This window comes from Microtus oregoni, unplaced genomic scaffold (genome assembly GCF_018167655.1).
Source record: "Microtus oregoni isolate MIOR12 unplaced genomic scaffold, Mior012 000018F_ref0000195, whole genome shotgun sequence".
NCBI lineage: Eukaryota > Metazoa > Chordata > Mammalia > Rodentia > Cricetidae > Microtus > Microtus oregoni.
This window is the reverse complement of record NW_024543077.1, coordinates 5,362,473-5,387,399: the sequence shown is the minus strand read 5'-3', so window position 1 is coordinate 5,387,399 and position 24,927 is coordinate 5,362,473. Positions and strand designations below refer to the sequence as shown.

Here is a 24,927-nt window from a genome sequence, read left to right as displayed (position 1 = left end):
TGATACGTTGTTAAAAGGAAATCTGAGCTCTGTGAATAATTTCCAAATATATTCCTTTTCTTTTTCCCTCTTGGGACACAGAATGGCAAGAAGATGAAAGGGTCTTCAAGTTGTCCCATCTTTCTGTATGACTGTTGAGCAGTGGTTCTCAACCTTTGGGTCACAACCCCTTTGGAGGTTTCCAGGACTATGGGAAAAGGTAGATATTTACATTACAGTTCATAAAAGTAGCAATTTACAGTTACGAAGTGGCAACAGAAGTAATTTTATGGTTGGGGTCCCCACAACAAGAGGAACTGATTTAAAGGGCTGCAGTGTCAGGGAGGCTGAAAACACCGCTGTAGAGGCTGCCGGAGTCCCACTAGGCTGACACTTGGCAGACAACTCACCTTGAGGAGACGTGGTCTGGAAGCTGGATGGTGATCCTTTTCCAGCTTGAGCTGTTGACAGCGTTGTAAATGGTGGCTTCGTGGAACTGGAACGGGGAGCAGCCAATGCTGTTGGAGGAGGAGGGCAGGCACTGTGTCTGCACTAGCTGCCAGGATTCAGAGCTGTAGCAATCAAAATCAGAAACACACATGAGCAACACGCCAGGGAATGCCAGGCTGGGATTAAAACACATGTGATCAACACGCCAGGGAATGCCAGGCTGGGATTAAAACACATGTGATCAACATGCCAGGCAATGTCAGGCTGGGATTAAAATACATGTGATCAACATGCCAGGTAATGCCAGGCTGGGATTAAAATACATGTGATCAACATGCCAGGCAATGCCAGGCTGGGATTAAAATACATGTGATCAACATGCCAGGCAATGTCAGGCTGATATTAAATACTCTTCATGTGAATTTCTTTGTTTTAAAAAGATTTCTTTAAGTTCTATGTGTATGAATGTTTGCCTGCATGAATGCGTCTGCACTACAGGTTTGCAGTTCCTGCAGAGGCTGGAAGAGGCAATCAGAGCCCCTGGGTCTGAAACTACAGATAGTTGTGAGCCTCTGACATCTGGGAACTGATGTCATCTTGGGAAGAACACTCAGTTGGGAGGGGGAGAGTGGGTAGATATGATAAAAATACCTTATATATATATATATGTGTGTGTGTGTGTATGAAATTCTCATAGCATAAATAAAACAAAAATAATGAAATACCTTCTCATTAGATGTGTGTTACTCTTTAAAACTACATTAGTGTATTCACAGAAACAATGTTTTCACAGAAAAAATGATAACATGTACAAGAATGAATTCTTATACACTAGAATATATTTAGAACCAGCTGACAAGATAATATAATTAAGTTTTCAAAGTCCCATGTCAGGCTCCATGTTCCACTGCGGGTGTGTCAGGAGTCAGGCTCCATGCACCGCTGCAGGTGTGTCAGGAGTCAGGCTCCATGCACCATGTGGGTGTGTCAGGACTCAGGCTCCATGCACTACTGCGGGTGTGTCAGGAGTCAGGCTCCATGCACTACTGCGGGTGTGTCAGGAGTCAGGCTCCATGCACCGCTGCAGGTGTGTCAGGACTCAGGCTCCATGCACCATGTGGGTGTGTCAGGAGTCAGGCTCCATGCACCATGCGGGTGTGTCAGGAGTCAGGCTCCATGCACCGCTGCAGGTGTGTCAGGAGTCAGGCTCCATGCACCATGTGGGTGTGTCAGGACTCAGGCTCCATGCACCATGTGGGTGTGTCAGGACTCAGGCTCCATGCACCATGTGGGTGTGTCAGGACTCAGGCTCCATGCACCAAGTGGGTGTGTCAGGAGTCAGGCTCCATGCACCATGCGCCTGTGTAAGGAGTCAAGACTTCAGGAGCAGCTCATGCAGATCATCGACTTATTAAAAGTTTTCTGAAGGTTGGGTGAAAATGAGCAACTGACCAGCATAGTTCTACCAGAACAAACTTAATGTCTTACTTATTTTTAAATATAATGTTTCTTAGCAGTGGCCCAGTGTGAAAACTGATTTTTTTCTTTAGTTTGAAAAAAATGAAGACATATAGGCATATGAAAGTTATATGAACATACACAGGAGCTGACAGGGCTTCCCTAGGTTGCCAGGGTGCCTCAGTTTACCTAGTCCTGGGATTACAGGAACCCTAATCTCCTGAAGGCTTTTAATACTTAAAACTGCTTCCAATCCACTTTCAATATGCAAATTGCTTCTTCGCAAGTCGCTACCTTAACATTAGGCATGTGTTTAAATTATGTTTTCAAGTCTGGAAGAAAGGTAAAATGGTTTCACGGACCTTGCATCCTTAGTGTATTCCAGCATTACAGAGTGAAGGTCACCGCACGAGGAGGCTTCACAACCCACCACAATCTAAAACAAACAGAAGCAATCAATATACAAGCTAGACTAAGTGATATCCAATGTGACTAATCAGAAATCCTATTTCTCAGCCTCGGGGCTCTAATGGGCAATCAAATATTCAGAGAAGGTTTCACAAGCAGCCTGACGGTGCATGAAGAATTCACTCTTAGAGCTGAAAAGACATGCAGCTTTCACAGAAACCGAGAATTAAGGATTTTAAGGTATTAGCTCTACTAATTTAACTAATATGTCATATCACATAAATTTAGATAAGCTGAATTGGCTAAAGATATTATGAGGAGAATTTATGGAAAGAAATTGAAAGAGTCTAATGCAAAACATGCCCACTGACATCTTAACTTCTTAGATGCTGCTGTTAAGTTGTCATTTGGGAGTGAAAAATAACAAATTTAATTACTTTAATAGCTTTAATAGCCATTCTTATTGCTGTTTCTCCTTTTCAGTATTATCAGCAATTAAAGGGTGGAGTCACTAATAATGCATGAATGCTAAAAAATTTGGTGACTCAATTATAAGTTCTGACAGATGATTTAATCAACAAGTCCTTTTTTTAACTACTGGTATCAGGGAAGTTAGTGCTAACATTTCAGGCCTAATACTCATAAATCAGACAATTACAATTCACGGTTAGAATAAGACACGTAGTCCAGTAATAGCAGCAGGAATCGAAAACACACACACATAAAACACAGTTGGTTGGATGGATTGGAAGATAATCCATCCGTTAGGTGCTTGCGAGCTGACCCCGAAGGACGGAGCGCATCTGAGGGTAGAGGTGGCAGAAATCCTGTTTAGTTGGAATCCAGAGCTCTAGGAACAAGACCGGATGCAAGTACGAAGGGGATGAAATCCTGGGGACAATGCTGGAGTGCCGAGCCGAGATCAACTCAGATAAACAAGTGTTTGGTCTTCACTTTCTAAGAACAGGGAGCCACTGAAGGTTTGAGGAGCAGAACGATGGACCAAGAGCTCTGCTACACAAAGCTAATCTGACTCCGACATCAAAGTTGGGATGGAGAGAGATGGGGGTCAGATGGGAACTTGGCGGATACGAACGGATGTAACAGTGCAGAGAAGAACCGTCGGAGTGGGAGAGGAACTCGGGGATTAGACGGCACAGGAAGTGATGGACGCTACGTGCAGAGTGAACATTAAGACAATTTAGGACATTAAAGCTATTTAGTGGCGCACGGTGGTGTCGTCAACAGAGAAGGGGAAATCGGAAAGAGGGGGCAGTGTCAGAGTAGAGATGGTGACTTCGCCGTGACACAGATGCAATTGGAGTGCTCATGTGTGAGTCGGAAATGGTAGAGACTACCGGTGATACAGCTCAGGAGATAAAGGGATCTGGAGCTAAGCCTAGTGACCTGAGTTTGATCCCTGGGTCCACATGGTGGGGGAGAGAACTGATTCTTTCACGTTGTCTTTTGGCCTCCACATGGGCACCATAGTGGTGTAGGAGAATTGTCTGTATTCTGCCAATCATGTTTTAAATAAATGCTGATTGGCCAGGCAGGAAGTATAGGCGGGAAAACCAAAAAGGAAGTAGAAACGATGTAATGAGAACAGGAGAATTCTGGGAAGGAGGAAGTTTATTCCTCCCACTCCTGCCCAGACCACCAAAGCAGCAGGATGTGATCTGCCCCACTGAAAAAAGGTACTGAGCCACATGGCTAACATTGATCGAAAAATGGGTTAATCAAGATGTGAGAGTTAGTCAGTGAGAGGCTAGAGCTAATGGGCCAATCAGCTTATAATTTATGGAGACATATGTGTGATTTTCTTTGGGGCTAAACAGCTGTGGAAAACTGGGTGGGACAAAAACCACAACAAACAAGCCAGCCCTCATGTTCCACCATAGCACACACATGCCATACACAGACACAGGAGATAAGTAGATGAATAACATCACTTAAAATGCAAACATAAAACCGAGTTGTTAGTGAGCCAGCCAAGGTTAGAGATCCAGATTTGAGACTTGGGTTTCTAGTCACAAGTTCTAAGCCAGAAGATGGTGTGAAATCCTTAGTGATCAAAGGCAGGGGAGAGCAGGACTCCCCTGCACTGAGAAATGCTGATCTTGGAGGCAGAGGGAAGGAGATGGAGAGAGCTTCTCCTCAGATGCAGAGGGTGAGGACAGTCTTGGAGGGCGGCGGAGGTGACAGACTCGGGTAGGCAGAGTCCATGGTAACCTAAATTTCAGGGGACAGATTCACTTTCATTAAAAAATTATTGTATTTGTATGTGTGTGTATGGGATGGGGAGCATATGCACGTGTTTGCAGGTGCCTGTGGAAGCCAGAGATCGGATCCCCTGGAGCTGGAGTTGCAGGGGATGCGAGCTGCCTGACGTGGGTGTTGGGAACGACATTTAGGGCTCTGAGAAGAGCAGCAAGCGTTCCTAACTGCTGAACCACCTATCCATTCCCCTTTTATTTTAAATAAATGGATTTGTTTAAAGAAAGAAAATCACAGAGCCCTTCATCTCTGAGTTCCCAGAACCATCCAAGGAGGACACAGCGTTGACCAGAGAGGGACCAGGAGAGGAGAACTTTGGCTTGGAAGCTGGTGGGGAATGACACAAGAGATGACCTTGAGATGTGATCCTTTGCGTCACAAGAACATTTTCTTAGGGTGTGGAAGCATTGGGAGAGCTGGCTCATCTCTAAGGGGAGTCCAACGCAGAGCCAAAAGTAAGCAGATTTAATTTCTGCTAAGAAGGTCGCAAATCCATCTTTTAAAACAAGGTCATTTAGAATAACTGATGTTTGTAAAATAATACAATAACTAAATGCATTTCTGTAATACCTTTAAAAAGTGTGTTTGATATCAGAGAGAGAGAGAGAGAGAGAGAGAGAGAGAGAGAGAGAGGAACAATTGCCTTGGCTTTATTGTCCTCATGTTTACTAATTGCTCTCCAATATCTTCCTTTCTAGCCTATGCAGTATAAAATACTAAAAAAAATTCTCTAGTTCTTTGAGGCTTTGGGAGTGGCAACTGGGCTAATGTACAGGTTTGTGAAATTGGAGACAAAGAAATATCAAAAAATAAACTGAAAAAGAATAGCTGGAGAGGCAAATGGTTTAACAAGGTAGCAGGGAAGAGGAGCAGGGGGTGACGGGAGAGCCACAGAGGGCTCCAGGGGTCTATTTAAGCTCTTCACTTTGGCAGATGAATGTACGAGCTACAACACAGCTATATTTCTTGCTATATCTTAACACCACAGATTTTTATCTACACCCAAATAACCGTACTTGAAGAAAGGCCTTTGTAAAATGTTATCGCAGTTAGAGTGTCTTTTAATGGCTGAAATCAATCATCTGCAGTTGTCAGAACAAATCCCTCTCCCACAGCCCACATAGGAGCTGCTGTTTTCTGTATCATTTCCCCTTACTTTAAATTGCATCATGTATCCCGGCTGTATGATGAGCTCGCGGGAGGAGAGAGCATTGTGGGTCTTGTCCTTCTTTTTGTTGGGCCAGTAGAGGTGGAAGGACGGGTTGCCACAGAATCCTGCTGTCCTGACTGCGTTAGGGTAAAAACTCCAGTTTTCTTCGTGGGAAGATCCTTCTGTTAAAGAAGTGGGAAACAATGCTGTATGTTATTTTTCTCCAGCTAAGATGCTTAATGTTAAATTACTTTTGTGTTTAATACTGAGGGTGATTATTTTATCTAACTGCCTTAATATATAAATTCTAGGTGGGAGTCGAGGTCAGAGCAAAGCTACTGAAGGCTGTTAGCACAACCCCTTTGCTATAAAATGGTAATTGTTTTTCTGGGTAGATGTTCTACTTCCTCCTGGGCATCTGCTGTTATAATTTTAAAAAAAAGTGACGAGAGAGAGAGAAAGAGAGAGAGAGAGACAGACAGACAGACATCGTGCAACAGAGTTCACATGGAGGAGTTTTTATTAGGGGAAAGGAAACATAAAGGAGGGAAGGGGAGAGGGGAGACTGGCCTCTGGGAACAGGAGCAGCAGAGGAAAAGAGGAGAGGAGAGGGGAGGAGAGGAGGAGACGAGAGGAGAGGAGAGGAGAGGGGAGAGAGAGAGAGAGAGAGAGAGAGAGAGAGAGAGAGAGAGAAGATAGAGACAGGCAGAGAAGCAGAGAGAGAGAAAGGAACAGACAGACAGACAGAGAGATTAAAAGAGAGATGGGAGGTGGGCAGGGCCCCTTTAAAAGAGAACTGTAGTGAGCGTTCACAGGAGGTGCCCTTAGTGACTGCAGCTGAGGACATAACCTGTCAGGACCCCAAGGGCAGGCCAGCACAGATGCCTGAAAACTACCATCTGCAGTATGTGTTCTACGGTACAGAAATGACTAAAAGAGCAAAAATATCCAGGGTATTGCAATTCCAAACTATATAAAAACATTTTGTGCTTAGCAATAGTCATTACATTCTGAACTGACAGTTCTGCGCATGGCTGACATTTTATAAACTGCAGGGCCTGACAAGAGCAAATGCAGGTGGAGCGGCAGGTACCAGATCCTGCCTGCGCTCCGGTGCTCACTCTGGACCTATCCGACATCTGCACAGACAGCTGGCGCAGAGGATGCTGGGCGGGGCGTTCTTCTTACCGTCATCGAAGGTGTCCACCAGTTGACTTGGATTGATCTCGGCCCCGCCGATCAGAATGTTGTCCAGCGCCCACTGCGCGCGCTCCACCCCGGAAACCACAATCCCGTTGCTGATCACAAAAGGCTGCCACCAGCGAAGCCGAGTTGTGTTGGTGAGGGCGTCCTCGGGGAGGAGGATGTAGTCGTGCCTCACAGAGATGTATTTCTGGAAATCCATCTCATGGAGCAAAGTCCATGTAATTCCTATAAAGACAAAAATTGTCAGTGCAGTAACGTCTGGAAACAACCCACAAACCAGCGTCATATCGCAAGTTCTAAACGTTTCCCACAGAAATCTTTATCCAGGCAGAGAAAACTGGACCTGGTAATAGCTTCAATACAAACTGATTATATTGGGAGGGTATTTAGACATACTTTATCAAAGTAAACATATTGAACTAAAATAATATCATCTATCTTCACAATTCAGCTCTAGATTCTTAAGAGGCATTGTTTCTTAAAAAAGGATATATTCATGTTTCTAGATAGTAACTTCTAGTTTTAAAAATACAGCTATTAAAATTCGATAAAATTGCAATTATTTGGACTGATAAGAAATTGGCCTTCTTGATAGGACGGCGGGAAAAATGTTTAAAGCAGGTGATGGGGCTGAGACAGCTGATATCCGGCTGCTGAAACATAGTTTCTTCTGAAAAAAAAAATGATTTTAAACTGCTTTTAGTTGGAATTGTTTTTATATCAATAATGTTGGTAAGTTGCTTTACTTTTAAAGACTTATTTATTTTGATTTTTTGTGTGTGGATGTTTCGCTTGCTTGTACGTAGGAATGTGGGCCACGTGAGTGCCTGACGCCCACGGAAGCCAGAAGAGACTGTTGGATCCCCTGAAACTGGCTACAGATGATTGTGGGCCACTGTGTCGGGGCTGGGACTCAGACCTTGGCCCTCACAGAGCCCCAAGTCCATCTATCCAGCCCTTAAAGCAACTGTTTCCTACTATTCCATGGCCTGATAGTTCCTTCAACATGATACAACAGAATTTTCCTAACATGGTTTGTCAATTCAGGATCTTATCTTTGGGGAAGTTTTCTTTTATCCCTATGGTATTTATGTTATCATCGACACAAAAGGATTTTAGAATTTTGTTTCTCAGACAGGGTCTCACTGTGTAATGCTGGCTGTCCTACAAGACCAGGCTGGCCTCGAACTCACAGAGATCTGCCTGCCTCTACCTCCCGAGTGCTGGGATTAAAGGCATATACCACTTTGCTAGGCCTAGGATTCCTTTGAAATCCTATTTCATTCAGAGCATCATTCAAAATTTGTTTTTTTAATTCTCTTACAAAACATCTGTTTTAAAAGAAGACATGGGTTTACCTGGGAAGAGATATGTTAGAGTATCTAGGCGGGGTGGGAGAGGGGTAGGGGGGAGCTGGAGGGGGAGTGGTGGTTTGTGGATACTGTAAAGATACACCATATACAAGTATTTCCAAGAATAAACAAAAACAAATACTATTTATTAAGACCCTTTTGTTTTTTAATGGGCTCTCTCTTTCTCAACCCCTTGTGGAAGGGCAGCTTTTGCCTAAAAGCAGTCCCTGAATAGGACAGGCAACACGAGCAGGACATACTGCATTACTTTTGAGGTCTTCATGACCACGACCGCCAGCAAAGCTCGGCAGACACGTTTCTGAGGGGCGCGGGGTGGAGAGTGGGCATGCGCTCTGAAACAGACCTCCATCCTTGGAGTAATCCAGCAGTACTCCTTCCTTCCGGCAGACGGGCCGATGGCAAGAGGTCATGTTGTTCTCGCTGCCGATGCGTCCCCAGTACTGCAGGAACCTAAGCGAAAGCGTACACTTTCCGTCAGAACGGTGGACCAGAGCGCAGAGGCCGCTCGGGGACCGAGTAATCGCATCCACACGTGTTCAGCACTCTGTCTGGCGTGAGTTTGCAAAGCAGGGATAGACGTGTGAGAGTGTGACTTACTTTGCACCTCTGAGATCTAAGTCCTGAGTGATAGCCTGTCTCACGGTGGAGCCCCCAAAATAGAGCGCGGTGTTCTCGGCGAGAATCCCACACTCCGTGCAGGTGCTTCCGCCTTCTAAGGACATCCAGAGGTCTGGCTTGATTTCCTCACTGTCAAAGCGCTCCTTCAGGAAAGTCTGCGGAGTTCCATAGAGCGTGGTTAGAACAATTTCAGAAACGATGGTACTTTATCTAATCCACTTGCTTGGACTAAGAATAATAGAACCGATTTCAGGGTTTTTTTCAAAGGCTGGAGAGATGGCTCAGAGGTTAGGAGCACTGACTGCTCTTCCAAAGGTCCTGAGTTCAATTCCCAGCAACCACATGGTGGCTCACAAAGATATGTTTGAAAGTCAATAGGTTATGTTCATAGTTTTTCTTTCTATCATTTATTGAAGATAATTTAAACCGATTAAATAAAATTTAATAATCAGAGTTATTTTTTTAACTATGAAATGCAAACTTTTATTCGAACAGACATTAAAATGTAGATTCAAAGCCAATGTGTCTTTATCTTTTTAATATAATGTAAGTGCAGAATCAGAGTAACTAAAATAATAGCTAAAATCGTGAGACAATCTTTTCCTGTTCAGAGACATCCAGCTATCCTGGAAACATAATACCTAAAACCAAACACATAAATACTGTTTCTTATTCACTGACCTTTAAGCCCTCAGATTTTATTTTATCCAAAGAGTAAATATAATAAATATCAACATAATTTTATCTTATGATTAGGGGACCTAGAGTGACAATTGCAGTAAAAGCAATCTCTATATGCGTCTCTGTCTACATTTCTCTCGTTCTTTAGGAGGATTCTGTCTTCTGCAGTTAAATGTTTAAATAAAGTCTCATTTGCTCAAACTCGCAACAATCAGCCCTATAATTAAAGGCGTGCAAACATAAGCCGGCCTCACTTTGCTTCCCTAGTGGTGGGGAAATGAGCAGTGTTTTTTATAAATGATTGTTCGCGTGCAAGAACACGAGCCAGAAATGCAGTTAACCTCACATGCTCTCGTTAGAGGACCGAACTGGACTTCAGTGTGATCTCTTATCCGAGAGACACTAATGAAATTTGAATGTTCACATGAAGTCTTAGGGTTTTTTTTTCCCCTTTAGACATAAATGAGCAATGTCCTCAAATTTTCTTTTCACTATTTACTAGGTTTTAATTACATGAACATTTCTGAGGGAGGGTCTCCTACGATAATTCAGGCTGGGAGTCAGGATCAAGGTGGGGGTGACTATGCCTGGCCGTTGCACTGTTTTAGCCGAGGCATCTGTTATTGCAATGATGCATATGCCCTATGTTCTATGGCAACTGTGTTCAGAAACCGCATTAACTTTACATATTAAATATACTGAATATAATAGCTAACGTGTCAAAAATGATGACGCGGCTAACACGCAGCCACCTTTGAGTAGTTAATGGATTAATTAGACCGTAAGTTTCCTGGGTAAACGTTTTAGCACTGTTTAAGCATGCTTGAAAATTTGGTCTGTGGGGCTACCTGTAAATATTTGCTTCATTTGATAAGAATAACAACAACACCTTGTATCCGTTAAAACGGAGGATCTTTAAAAAGGCGAAATACTGACTTTAAACAGTGTTTTGCTTTTAAAGAAGAAAGCTGGGCATAGCGGCGCATGCCTTTAATTCGAGCACTCGAGAAACAAAGTGAGGTGGATCTCTATGAGTTTGAGGCCAGCCTGGTGTACACAGCTAGTTTAGGCCAGTCAGGGCTACACAGTGAGACAGACAGGCGAGGGGGGGGGGGCGGAGGGGAAGGGCAGAGACAGACAAACGGGGACGGACATGCTGGCTACAGATTACTGGCCTCACGTATGAAAACCGGCCGCAGGAGAGCCTGCGAGCGAAGGGTTCGACAGTACCTTCAGCGTGTGAGTTAAGTAGCAGTTTGGCCCCGAGTACCCTGGGTCACAGATACACTGTTCCTTCAGGCAGTCTCCGTGGCCTCGGCAGTTGTCCAAGCAGCCAGGGCCAAGGTAGAAATTGTCGATGGCCCACTGCACGTCTGAGTACTTTTGGTAGAACCGAAACCTCACGGGACTGTTGGCCAAAGCAAAGGAAAGAAAAACAAAAGTTAACATTACTCAGAGCTATTTTCCTGCACACATGAGCTGTCCTCCGTGCTTATGAGATGGAAACACTTAAGGTATTCTCCATGGATGGAATGAAGTAATAAAGATGTTTCCCGACCACTTCCAATTTCCAGTAATGGAACCGTGTGCCGCTTTCAACTCAATTCTGCAGAAACTTGTGAAACAAATGAAAACCAGTGGGGGCTTTTAAGCAAAAGATTATTTTACAGTTTCACCTATAAATATAAGCCAGATTCCTTTTTCTTGTTTCTAAAGTTGAATTTTAGGGTTTGTATACAAAGTAATGCATCTCATCACGGCACCGTCATACCAATACACCGCTGTGCTTTGTGCTCGTTCACCTTCCTCCCTAGCTGTCCTCCCTCAAGCTCTTTCCCTCCTCTGGCTACTTCCGTTTCTTCTTCTAGTGATTTCCAACTTCTAATTTGTTATATGTATTCCACTACCTTCAACTGTCCATACTTTCCTTGGAAGCCTCCTCCATGATCTCCTTTCTAGCTTGTGACCCTTCCCCACAGTGCAGACGCCAAAGTTTTAAATCGAGGTTCTGCAGGTGATAGAAAACCTGCAATGTTTGGTTTATTCTGCTTATCATAATGATTTCCAGTTGCATCATTTCCTGAAAATGTCATGATTTAATTTCTCTTAGTAGCTGCATAAAATTTCATCATCCGTCTGTACCACCCTGAAACATCTATTCATCATTTTATATGTATAGGTGTTCTGCATGCACATATGTCTGTGCACTAACACACGTATGTAATACTTGTAGAGGCCAGAAGAGGGCCCTGGAGATCCAGTGAGTTCTGGGAACTGAACCCGGGTTCTCTGGAAGAGCACCCAGTATTCTCAACTGTTGAGCTATATATCTCCAGTCCTGTACCCTATCTTTCTTGGTTATTATTATGAACAAGGCATCTATAAACAAGGATTTACAAGGATCTCTGTGGTATGTTGTTGGAGCATCCTTTTATTATATTCCCTAGAGTGATATAGTTGGGTGATACGGTAGTTTTCAATGTTTTGAGGAGTTTGCATATTGATTTCTATTATGGCTATGAAAGTTTAAACTCAAAACAACAATGAATATGAGTTCTTCATAACTTCATAGTCCTCCAGTATAATTTGCTTATCTATCTATCTATCTATCTATCTATCTACCTACCTATCTACCATTATCTATCTACCTACCTATTATCTATCCGTCTGTCTATTTATCAACTATCTATTATCTATCTGTCTATCAACTATCTATATATCTGTCTGTCTATCTATCTATCACCTATCTATCACCTATCAATCTATCATCTATCTATCTATCTATCTATCTATCTATCTATCTATCTATCTATCTATCAATCTATCTATCATCTATCTATCTATCAATCTATCTATCATCTATCTATCATCTATCTATCTATCATCTATCTATCATCTATCTATCTATCTACCATCATCATCTGTCTATCATCTATCTATCATCTATCTATCTATCTATCAATCAATCATCTATCTATCTATCTATCTATCAATCATCTATCAATCATCTATCTATCTATCTATCTATCTATCTATCTATCATCTATCTATCTATCATCTGTCTATCATCTATCTACCATCATCATCTGTCTATCATCTATCTGATCTCTGTGTATGTCACACTGTGCATGTGGGCTCCAAGGATGAACTTCTGACCTTCAGACATGGTGACAAGAGCATTTACCCACGGAGCCAACTTGCATATTTTCATTTGCTATCTCAATGCCATTTTGACTGGGGTGACATGAAATCTCAAAGCAGTCTTAATGTACATTTTCCTGAGGACAAAGATTATTGAAAACTTTATTTATTGGCATTGTGTTTGTGTTTCTTCTCTTGAGAATTATCTATTCAATTAATTGGCCCATTTATTGATTGGATGAGCAAAAGAACTGAACGCCAGTGGTTGTGGGAGAATTGCAATCGATGAATTACATTTCTGAAGTTGTACAGAAGGTGAGTGAAGGTGTTAGCAAGCATGCAGCCTGCAGGCATTTAGGAAACATTAACTTCTCAATTCCTTGAAGATTATCAATAGTCTCAAAGTAACTGTAGTAATTAGAAAACAATTTTGAAAGGATGATATAAAAGACAATTTCCCAGAGATTTTTAATTTCATCATTGTTCTTCTATGTCTTCTGGGTAAAAAAAAAAAAGCTCTAATTAAGCTCATATTATAATAAAGTGTATTAAAGAACTTTCTAGGGTGATTTAAATGTTCTGCATCTCCTTTTATGTGGTGGGTACATGGGTCACATGACAGTAAAAGTCCTTCATCTGAACAAGTGCTACGTTTGTACACTGTGTAAATTATATATAGAATGTGTGTATATGATAATACACACACATAGAGACACACAGACAGAGACAGGGAGACAGAAAGAGAGAGAGAGGAGAGAGAGCCCATAGGAGGCACAAACGAATCCGTTGTGGAGTCCCCAGCATGCATTTTGTCCCGGATGACTCACTGAGGGATGATTATTTTAATATAATTTCCCAGTCACTAAGTGAACGGGCTAATTTGTACCAATGGGATTCAAGGAGATGGTTTTTCTGGTTCTCTGAGAAAGATAAAACAACCCCCCCCCCCCTCCCACTGGACACAGGTAAGGGAGCATTCTGGTCCAGTTTTCTGGCAGCCATCTTATATTCAAGAGGGGACCCTCTTCAAGCTGAGAACAGCACCTGTGCAACTGGCAGAGGGAGGAAGAGCAAGACAGTGGTGTCCTCGAAATCATTTAGGAACACATAGAATATTGTTATTATATTTATCTGTGTATGTGTATGCCAGGATGTGGGTGTGTAGTCCCAGGGATCTCACTCTGGCTATCAGATTTGGCAGAAAGAGTCCTTACCTCCTGGCCATTTCAATGAACCTTAAAACCATTCTTAAATATGCAAACCAACTAGTCCTAGGGTCTATTCATCTTTACATTTTTTGATATAGATAAAATGTGTTTCTAAAAAGAGCTTTAATTTCCATTATGTGTATCTGCACACATTTGTGTGTGGACTTTGTGCACGTGTGTGCAGTATCAGCAGGGGCCAGAAGAGGGCAGCAGATCCTCTGATCTTGGAGCTACAGGGTTGTGAGCCATTCAATGTGGGTGCTGGGAGCCAAACTCGGGTCGGCTGCTGAGCTGCCTCTAGAGCACTAGGATACTTCATTTTTAAGTGAGTTACCGTAGGTTGGGGTCTGATCCGGTCCAGGAAACAGATGATGTTATCAACAGGACTGGTCAGGCTATGCACACTGCTCTGTTCAGAGGCTCAGTCCTGCTCATAAATCATGATGTTTCAGCAGAAGCCGTTCTACATAGCCAGGCTCTGTGATTAATCTAGTAGAAGCACGCCTGTCATTTTGCTAAATGCACCTCTTTTCTTAATTTTACAGTGGATGGGAATCTTTGAAATCTCCCTAAATTATCTACAGACTTCCCAGAACTCTGCTTAATGGCCACGATCGCCACTGATCCAGCTAATAGTGTCTCACTGCGGGTGCAGAACACAGTGCTCCGTGGTAAGAGAAAGATAAGACCCAGAAGCCACCTGACACACATGGCTGAAGTTAGAAGGTGTGCAGCTAACGTGAGTTGGGATTTGCTCCTTGCTCTCTCAAGGATTCGGGCAGCATCTTTATGTTGGATTGCAGTTTACAAGGCCAGTAAGGTAGTTAAGATGAGTCTCTGCATCTGGCTCCAAGGAAAGCATTTGTTCTGTCCCTACGTGACAGCCCTGGGGTTTAGGAAAGAGGAGGACATGACAGGACCAAACCCTCAAGTCTGAGGATTACAGAAGTATGTTTACCATGGTAGTCACCAACCAGGGACTCTAGAGTTAGGGCAGAAGAATGTTTGTCATGGTAGCCACCAACTGGGGATTCTAGAGTTAGGGCAGAATTATGTTCATCATGATAATCACCAATCAGGGATTCTAGAGTTAGGGCAGAAGTATGTTTGTCATGATAATCACCAACCAGGGACTCTAGAGTTAGGGCAGAAGAAAGTTCGTCATGGTAGCCACCAACCGGGGACTCTAGAGTTAGGGTAGAAGACAGCACTTTACCCATAATGATATATAATTTGAGACTAGACAGCAGTCCCCATGTTTGCCTTCTGGATGTTTGTAGCCATGATTTATTTTAATTTTCAACTTACTTTCCCATTAAGCTTTCGGGAAGTGGGTAGGTGATCCTTTTCCAGCCCTTCGTCGGGAAGAACACAGATGGCTGTGAGACGATCCCAGAGCATTTTGGATCGGCAGGTAAGCACTGAGGGACCAGATAGTTCCAGCTCACACCAAAGTCAGTGGAGTACTGCACATGAATTTGATTCTGGGCAATCTTTTCAGACACTTTGCATCCAACAGAGATCTAATAGACAGAAAATGAAGACTGTCAAGGCCTTAAAACCGTATTAACATATTTCATCTTCAAAGAATTGGCAGCAGAGAGGAACAGATCCCTTGATATCTACCGCCCTGTACTTTCAAGTGCGTTATTTGTTTTGTTGATGGACAGGGGACGTTGGCATGGTTACTCAAGGTGACAAAGCAGAGAGAGTGCCAAGAACATTGTGTAAGGATTTGGGAGAAAAGCCGATGCCTGTGCCTGCCTCTGCCACACTGGCTGGGTTCCTGGGAAGGCCTGTGCCCACACTTACAAATGGTTCTGTTAATGGCCTGGCACTTAGGTATGGTAGAATACCCGACCAAGAAGGATTGCTAGCAGCCCTACCGATGTTCCTACTTTGTCATATGATTTATAATTCTCAATAAATCACTTTCGCCTGCAAGCAAGGTGCAGTGAAGCGACAAGAGAAACACAATGCCTCTCACACGGCAACAGCCACAATGTGTCAGCTCTGCAGACACAGGGGGACTCTGGGGACAGAACACAGAGGAAGAAATGCTGGTACAAATGCTACCCCAAAGCTGCTCTTGGCATGAATTCTAACCATGCTGTTATAGTCCGTAATTTTTGTTCTACAGAAACATCTTAATAGCTTCTAGAAAAAGTAGAAATAATCATTATAGATTTAATCTTGTAAGAAACAATTTAACTTTTGCTTTTGAGACAGGATTTCACTATGTAGCCCTAGCTGGCCTAGAATTCGCTATATAGATCAGGCTAGCCTTGAACTCACAGAGATCCATTTGCCTCTGCCTCCTGCATGCAGGATTAAAGGAGGGCACCAACACACCAAGCCAACATCCTTTTTTTTTTAAAAAAAAGATATTTATTTATTTATTCATGTATTTTATGCATATGAATGCTCTATTTGCATGTATACCTACGTGGTAGAAGAGGGCATCAGAACACATTATAAATGGCTGTGAGCCACTATGTGGATGCTGGGAATTGAACTCAGGACCTCTGGAAGAGCAGCCAGTGCCCTTAACCACTGAGCCATCTCTCTAGCTAACTTACTTTTTATATAGTTATTTAACTTCATAAGTTGCAATCAGTACCTTGAATTTTCTAAACCAATATTTTTGTTCTGTAATTATATAATCCCGATTGTCACTATTTGCTTTTATGCAAAATCTGAAATTTTACCCTTAAATAGTATAGAAGCACAACATTTTTAATCATTAAGCACTATTTGGATGAGCTTTATGTTACCTTAAAATCAAATTTTATTTTTCAAAGTACATATTAAGTCAATGAAATATTGGATGAGCTTTATGATGTTTCTCATTAGTCATGTTGTTGGCGTCTGGTTATTTACGGGATTGAGACCATGATAATTTCACCTTGAATTGCATGATCCAGCCTTCAGTGGGAGTCAGGTCGTGGGTCACTGCATACACCTCTCGTCCATCATGGCTGCCACAGATCATGACACCGTCAGGGGAGTCACAGAATCTTTCTACTGTACAGTCATCATGAAATAGCCAGTTCTCATTCACTTAAAAAAGGACAAAGAAAGGGATGACAGACTTATCAAGGAGTTAAAGGAAATATTCACTTTAAGCAAGTCCTAGAATTAAGTAGAATTTTCTATTACATTTACTATGTTACACAAAATAAACACTAATAGAAACATCATGTTACAGCCATGGATATTATAAATAACTAACATATTCCTAGTTCATTTTTGAGGGGTTGGATGGAAAAGACAATGTCTCACTATTATAGCTCAGACTGGCTTCAAACTCAGGATTGATTCTCCTAAGTCAGTCTCTTGAGTGTTACATATTATAAGAATGTACTACCATGGCCAGCTCCACAATGTATTTTGAAATAAAATGTGTGTCTATCCATCCACCTACCCATCTAGCCATCCAGCCATCACCTGTCCATCGACCCATTGGTCTATTGATCCATCCATTGATTCATTGATCTGTTGATCCATCCAGCCATCATCTGTCCACCAATCTATTGATCCATCCATTGATCCATTGATCTGTCGATCCATCCACCCACCCATCTAGCTACCTACCTATTGTTTTTTGGAGACAGGGTTTATGTAGCCCAGGGTGGCCTCAAACTCATGGTGATCCTCCTGTCTCTGCCTCCTGAGTGTTGAGATTATAGGCAGAAACCACCATGTCCACCTGTCTATCGTTAACTATAGGCACTATATTATCAAGGGATCATCAGAATTTCTCCCACACACATTATAGAACTATTGCAAGTGATTCCCTGTTTTCTTCTTTGCCTCATCCTGGAAACCACTCTCATTGGATGAAAAATAACTTTGGAGGCCCAGACAGCATTTGAGAAAAATTGAGCTTTGCATTGCATGGTTTGCCATAAAGACTAAGTTTGAATCTTAAATTGTTAAGTTGTGTTCAGCCTGAAAAAAATTAAGGTATAATATAAATAGATTACTTAAGAAACTCAGATTAAGATGGGCATGGTTCTGAACACTTGTAATCCCAGCACCTTGGAGGTGGACACAGGCGGATCAGGAGGTTAAGGCTAACCTCAGCTACATGGAAAGTCTGAGCAGCTTGGGCTACATAAGACTGCTCCAACAACACAAAACAGCATCAGCAAGAAAAAAACTCTTATTATCTCTAAAACGCTAAGTTTGCTTCACTAACGGTCTTTATTCTTGAATATTTAGATTTGAATATTTAAGTATTGTGGAAAAGTATTTTAAAAAGAATCGTCAACTTTCCTAAACCAGATCAGCAGTAATTCTTTGAGGAAATATACTGATCAAAAAATAAAACGAAACACAACAACAAAACAAAAAAGCCCCCAAAACAAATAAATAAAAACCTAAAGATGGGATTTGGAAGATTCTTTAAGCAGCAGAATTATAAATTATTAGTGCAGAATCCATCTTCTGTGTTGATCCTCCATCTTTTGTCCAAACATAGATATATACATACAGATATACATAGACACTCAGCTCCCTCACAGTTCCCTTTCCTTCTCTTCTTCTCTTCTCTTCTCTTCTCTTCTCTTCTCTTCTCTTCTCTTCTCTCCTCTCCTCTCCTCTCCTCTCCTCTCCTCTCCTCTCCTCTCCTCTCCTCCCCTCCCCTCCCCTCCTCCCCTCCCCTCCCCTCCCCTCTCCTCCTCTCCTCTCCTCTCCCCTCTCTGCCTCCCCCCTCTCTTATTTCTTACTTTCTCTTTTAGTCTATTTAGTGTTTTGTGTTACTGACTGGGAATTCTCTATGTAGCCCAGACTGACTGGAGCTTGAGATCTTCCTGCCTCAGCCTCCTGGATGTTTGGATTACAGGCTTATGTCATTATGCCCAGTGGAAAGAAGTGATTTTATATTATAGTTGCTAGCCAGTAAAGTTAGAAATGAAAAAATACAAAACATAAATAATGTAAATTGCATCTAGTTGATAATAGACCTTGATCTCATAGGTCCAGATTTCTAAGCTTCCTAATCAGTCACATATCTACAGTGGAGACAAAGAGGCACAACCAGGGGCTTGGGGCAGGCATGTAAGCAGCAGAGGAAGACGACTCCCGAGATCCAAAGACACCAAGCAATTTTCTTGTAATTCAGATTCTACCTATAGTGACTCTGAGTTTGGTCTGAGCACACGTGTCTACAGGAAAACATATTACTCAATTCATAGGGCTCAATAACACCATCCTACTGTCTGCGTCTTCATTCTGAGAGAACTGGAGTGGCAGACACAGGACATAGTCACAGACAAAGCTGCAGAATCAGTGTGAACCAACATTCGGACTCCAGAGAGTCAGAGCCAGCTTCTCTGTGGGGCGCCTTTCATTTGATGCTGTAGTGTTGCTGTCCTGATGGAAGGTTCACCAGCAAACCCACACCCTCCTCTGTGATATCAGAAGCTGCTTCTGTGACCAGATGCTCCAGCTGCTAGAAGTGTTTCTCTGCAACATGGGTGGGCACCAGGAATGTGTTTCTTCAATCATTATCATGAGTCAGGGACAAACTAAACAAGCATATATATTAGGTACTTCAAATTGGCTTATATTGGCTTTTTAAATACAGAACTAATGCCTAAATTATTCTGACTGCAAACTTACTTATGCAAATTATTACACAGGAAAAAACATGGCAAGACTTTGAATCTGTCAACATGCAGAAGATTGCAAATTGATTCATATCTATTGTACTGCACAAAACTCAAGTCCAAGTGGATCAAAGACCTCAACATAAATCCAGTTATAATGAACCCGATAGAAGAGAAAGCAGAAAGCAGTCTCTAATGTATTGGCACAGGAGACTACTCCCTAAAAGAATACCAGTAGCACAGACACTAAAAGCAACAATGAAGAAATGGAGCTTCCTGAAAATGAAAAGCTTCTGTAAGGCAAAGGACACGGTAAATAAGACAAAACGTCAGCCTACGAAATAAAAGTTCTTCACCATCAGAACATCTGACAGAGGGGTGATTTCCAAAATATATAAAGAACTCAAGAAACTAGTCTTCAAAATACCAAATAATCCAATTAAAAAATCAGGTACGGATCTAAACAGAGACTTCTCAACAGAAGAATCTCAAATGGCCAAAAGACATTTAAGCAATTGCTCAACATCCTTAGTCATCAGGGAAATGTGAATCAAAATGACTCTGAGATACCATCTTACACCTGTCAGAATGGCTAAGATCAAAAACACTGATGACAGCCTATGTTGGAGAGGATGTGGAGTAAGGGGAACACCCCTCCATTGCTGGTAGAAGTGCAAACTGTACAGCCACTTTAGAAATCAGTATGGCGGTTTCTCAGAAAATTGGGGAACAACCTTCCTCAAGATCCAGCATTGCCATTCTTGGACAAATATCCAAAAGATGTCCAATCATACTACAAGGACACTTGCTCAACTATGTTCATAACAACATTACTTGTATTCCAGAACATGGAAACAACCTAGATGCCCCTCAACTGAAGAATGGATAAAGAAAATGTGGTACATCCTAGCTGTAAAGAACAATGATATCGTGAAAATTGCAGGCAAATGGATGGAACTAGAAAAAAAAATTATCCTGAGTGAGGTAACCCAGACCCAGAAAGACAAACATGGTATGTACTCACTCATAAGAGGTTATTAGACGTAAAATAAAGGATTTCCAGGCTACAGTTCACAACTCCAGAAAAGCTACGTACATAACAAGGAGGACCCTAAGAGAAATGCATGGATTGGCCTGGGAAGGGGAAATAGAAGAGATCTCCTGGGTAAATTGGGGGGTGGGTAGAGGGGACAGGATGGGGTGATTGAAAACATGAAGGAATGGGATGGTCGAATTGGGGGAGGGAAGGAGTGGGACAGCAATGATAGAGGAAGCCATTATGGGTTAGGGAGAAACTTAGTGCTAAAGAAATTCCAAGGAATCCTCAAGGGTGACCCCAGTTAAGACTCCTAGTAATTGTGGAGAGGGTGCCTGAGCTAGCCTTTCCCTGTAATCAGATTGGTGACTATCCCAACTGTCATCAGAGAGTAACTAATGGAACCATATGTAGAGATCCGCAGTCAAAAACCAGGCTGAAAAGCCGGGCGGTGGTGGCGCACGCCTTTAATCCCAGCACTTGGGAGGCAGAGGCAGGCGGATCTCTGTGAGTTCGGTGAGTTCGAGACCAGCCTGGTCTACAAGAGGTAGTTCCAGGACAGGCTCCAAAGCCACAGAGAAACCCTGTCTCGAAAAACCAAAAAAAAAAAAAAAAAAAAAAACAAAACAAAACAAAAACAAAAAAAACCAGGCTGAGCTCCAGGAATCCAGTTGAAGAGTGGGAAAGAAGGGTTATGTGAGCAAAGGGGTTCAAGATCATGACTTGGAAACCCACAGAGAAGCTGACCAGAACTCGTGGAAGCCTGTGGACTCTAGACTGGCAGCTGGGGAACCTGCACGGGACTGAACCAGGCCCTCTGCATGTGGGTGGCAGTTGTGTAGCTTGGTCTGTTTGTGGGACCCCTGGTAGGGGGACCAGGATCTATCCCTAGTGCATGAGCTGGATTTTTGGAGGCCATTTCCTATGGGGTGGGGGTGGGGGCTTGACCCTGCCTCAAGTTAATGAGCTAGGCCCTGTTGACTCCCCATGGGAGGCCTTACCCTTTGTGTTGAGTGGATGGGGGGTAGGCTAGAAGGGAGGGGTGGTCACAGGAGGAGGAGTGATGTGGGATGCCCTCTGTGTGCTGTGAATACGTTTTATCACCCTTGGCTAATAAAGAAGCTGCTTGGGCCTATAGCAGGGCAGAATATAGGTAGAAGGGAAAACTAAACTGAATGCAGGGAGAAAGAAGGCGGAGTCAGGCAGATGCTGTGTAGCTGCCAAAGGAGTAAGATGCCAGAACCATACTGGTACGCCACAGCCTTGTGGCAATACACAGATGAATAGAAAAGGGTTAGTTTAAGACGTAAGAGCTAGTTAGGAATATGCTTGAGCCATTGGCCAAACAGTATTGTAATTAGGTCTGGGCAGCCGGGAAACCAAAGAAGAGTCTCGTTTACAGAGGGGAGGGAGGGAACTGTGGTTGGTATGGAAAATGATTTTTTTTTAAAAAAAAATCTATGTAAACAAGTCTCAGTAACAACTTCCTTCCCCTCCCCTTCTGTCTCCCCATTTTCTTCTCATTTATCACCCCTTCTTCCTCCCTCTCCCTCTCCTTTTCTGTGGTCTGTTTTGGAGACACAGGATCTCTTGGTATCTCAGGCCTGTCTCCAACCACAGCCCTCCTGCCTCAGCTTCCTGAGAGCAGGGATTACAAATGTGTACCACGGTGTCCAGCTAAAATCTTAGGAACCTCAGGGAATAAGAACACTTGGTAAAGGTAGGGATACTTCAAGACTTTTCTGAAAAAAAAATATGCTCACACGATATCATGTGATATACTAGTGTTACATGATCGTATGATATTGTGTGATATACTAGCATCACATGATATCCTCACAAGTGAAGTAAGATTAGCTGGCCTATATAGTCATCAATAGCACATTATAAAGTACAATGACATTTAAAACTAGTAAACATTTATCTTCTCAGACACATAAGGATTCAAAACAGAAAAATCCCACAAAAAACCCAAAATCAACAGCAACAAAACCACAGGATTCAATTTCAAAGAAAAAAAAAAAAAAAAGCAAGTTACAAAACACACGTAACTTGAGATCCTAGCAGTGTTAAAAGCATACAGAACACTAAGATGATATTAAAAATACTGATATTGGTTGTCTTCTGGGTGATTTTAATGACTAATTCAGTATTTCAAGTTATTAAAATTTCTTAATTAAATTTCCCCCAAGGTATGCCATTTCTCTGGAAAGTTCTCATTATGGTAAAAGTGGCCATGCAACAATCTTTTTTTTGCGTAAGGCGGTAGAGCTAAGGAGGGAGATACAGTGCCTTACTGTCCAAAAGGCTGTTGGCAATAGTTGGGTAGACAGTGTGAGGTGGAGGTAGACCCCCACATCACCCACTTATCTGAGCACAGTGCGTTTTATGTAGTACAGCTGGTACATGTGGGGTTGCGGAGTCACAGACTTCATATCAGATACCAGCTTACGCTTATGGCTTAATATGAGATATCACCTTACGCTTACGGCTTAATATGAGATACCAGCTTACGCTTATGGCTTAATATGAGATATCACCTTACGCTTACGGCTTAATATGAGAACCACTTTAAGCTTACTGTAGTATTTTAAAATGACAAACACTCAGATGAGAATTGTGTGTGGTCCTCATCATTTGGTAGTCACGGTGAATAATCCCCGCGGAGGATGAAGGATGAGAAGCAAAGACCTAGAGCACACGGAACCCGAGGCATGATCTGAATCACTAAACGCCACCGCAAATGGGCCTTCTTAGAAAATACAACATTCTGCCCTCAGATGTGAATAAAGGAACCAGAAGGATGAGGCAGGAGGATGACTGTAAGTCTGAAGTCAGCATGAGGTTCATGGTAAGTTCTAGGACAGCCTGAACTCTAGTTCAGGAAGGCCTGGACCCAAACACTACCACCACTGACTACAATAGGCCAGGAAATGTTTTTGTTCATCCAAAGCAAAAAATAAGAAACATAGAAATGAAAGTATGCCCCCCCCCAATTTTCTATCCACAAACTACTATTTATGAAAGTAAAGATGAGACACAATGTTTAATGGGAAAATTGACAGGGACAAAAGGATAATGTTCTTGACTCTGAACCTCATCTGAACACACAAAAAGGACCCAAATTCACCGTGATCATCCCCTCCTGCCCTGGTGCAAACATTGTGATCACCCCACTTCCTGCCATGACACACACACCGTGATCACCCCGTTCCCCGCTGTGACACACACCGTGATCACCCTGCTCCCCGCCGTGACGCATACACCATGATCACCCCCTCCTGCCCTGATGCTCACACTGTGATCACCCCCTCCTGCCCTGATGCTCACACGGTGATCGCCCCGCTCCCCGCCGTGACATACACACCGTGATCACCCTGCTCCCCGCCGTGATGCAAACATCGTGATCACCCCCGCTCCCCGCCGTGACGCATACACAGTGATCATCCCCTTCTGCCCTGACACAAACACGGTGATCACCCCGCTCCCCGCCGTGACGCACACACCATGATCACCCCCTCCCGCCCTGACACACTTCTGTCCAGCATCAGAGAACAAGTCACCTGCAGTCTTGTCCTCCATGAACAAGTCAAAAGCAATTCTTCCCACAGGGCCGGCGTCTGCCGGGGAGCGCTCATGTTGGGGCACGGGGGCACTGCTAAACGTGTCCAGCATGACTGTCCTCTGGTCGGCAGAGCCCGAGATGAGGACGTTGTCAATGGCCCAGTCATTCTGGTCCAGGCCGTCGTGTCGCGGCTGCCACCAGCGGAAGCGAGTAGCAATCTCTTTAGCATCGGGAGGGAGGAGGATATTCACGAACCTGGCGGAAAATGATGAGGGTGAGAAAAATATACAGGTTAAATATTTCATACGAGGAGACCTGAAACAGCAATGAAATATCGTACGTCCCAGGGCAGTGAAGTGAAGACATTACCTAAAACTGTGTGTGTATGTTTGTATGAGTGTGTGTGTGTATGTGTGTGTATGTTTGTATGGGTGTGTACGGGTGTGTGTATGTGTGTGTATGTGTGTATGTATGTGTGCCTGTATGGGTGTGTGTGTGTATGTATGTGTGTCTGTATGGGTGTGTGTGTCTGTATGGATGTGTGTGTATATGTATGTGTGCCTGTATGGGTGTGTGTGTGTATGTATGTGTGTCTGTATGGGTGTGTGTGTATGTGTGTCTGTATGGGTGTGTGTATGTGTGTGTGTCTGTATGGGTGTGTGTGTGTGTATGTGTGTGTGTATGGGTGTGTGTGTGTATGGTTGTGTGTGTATGTGTGTACAGCTGCATGTACAGAGGTATATGTTGGCAGATAGAGGGCAGAGG

General features: G+C 43.0%; 1 protein-coding gene across 1 annotated transcript in view; it reads right to left on the bottom strand.

The window, feature by feature from the left end:
* Reln (reelin) overlaps positions 1–24,927 on the bottom strand; it is a 445,074-nt gene that overhangs the window by 15,837 nt on the left and 404,310 nt on the right. The window contains exons 50-59 of the mRNA XM_041668128.1: positions 24,161–24,417; positions 16,855–17,009; positions 15,258–15,472; positions 10,831–11,008; positions 8,899–9,074; positions 8,645–8,751; positions 6,911–7,153; positions 5,729–5,904; positions 2,250–2,323; positions 390–551 (exon numbers count right to left, since the gene is read on the bottom strand). Coding sequence (XP_041524062.1) covers positions 390–551; positions 2,250–2,323; positions 5,729–5,904; positions 6,911–7,153; positions 8,645–8,751; positions 8,899–9,074; positions 10,831–11,008; positions 15,258–15,472; positions 16,855–17,009; positions 24,161–24,417 — 1,743 coding nt within the window. The remainder of the gene's footprint in view (positions 1–389; positions 552–2,249; positions 2,324–5,728; positions 5,905–6,910; positions 7,154–8,644; positions 8,752–8,898; positions 9,075–10,830; positions 11,009–15,257; positions 15,473–16,854; positions 17,010–24,160; positions 24,418–24,927) is intronic.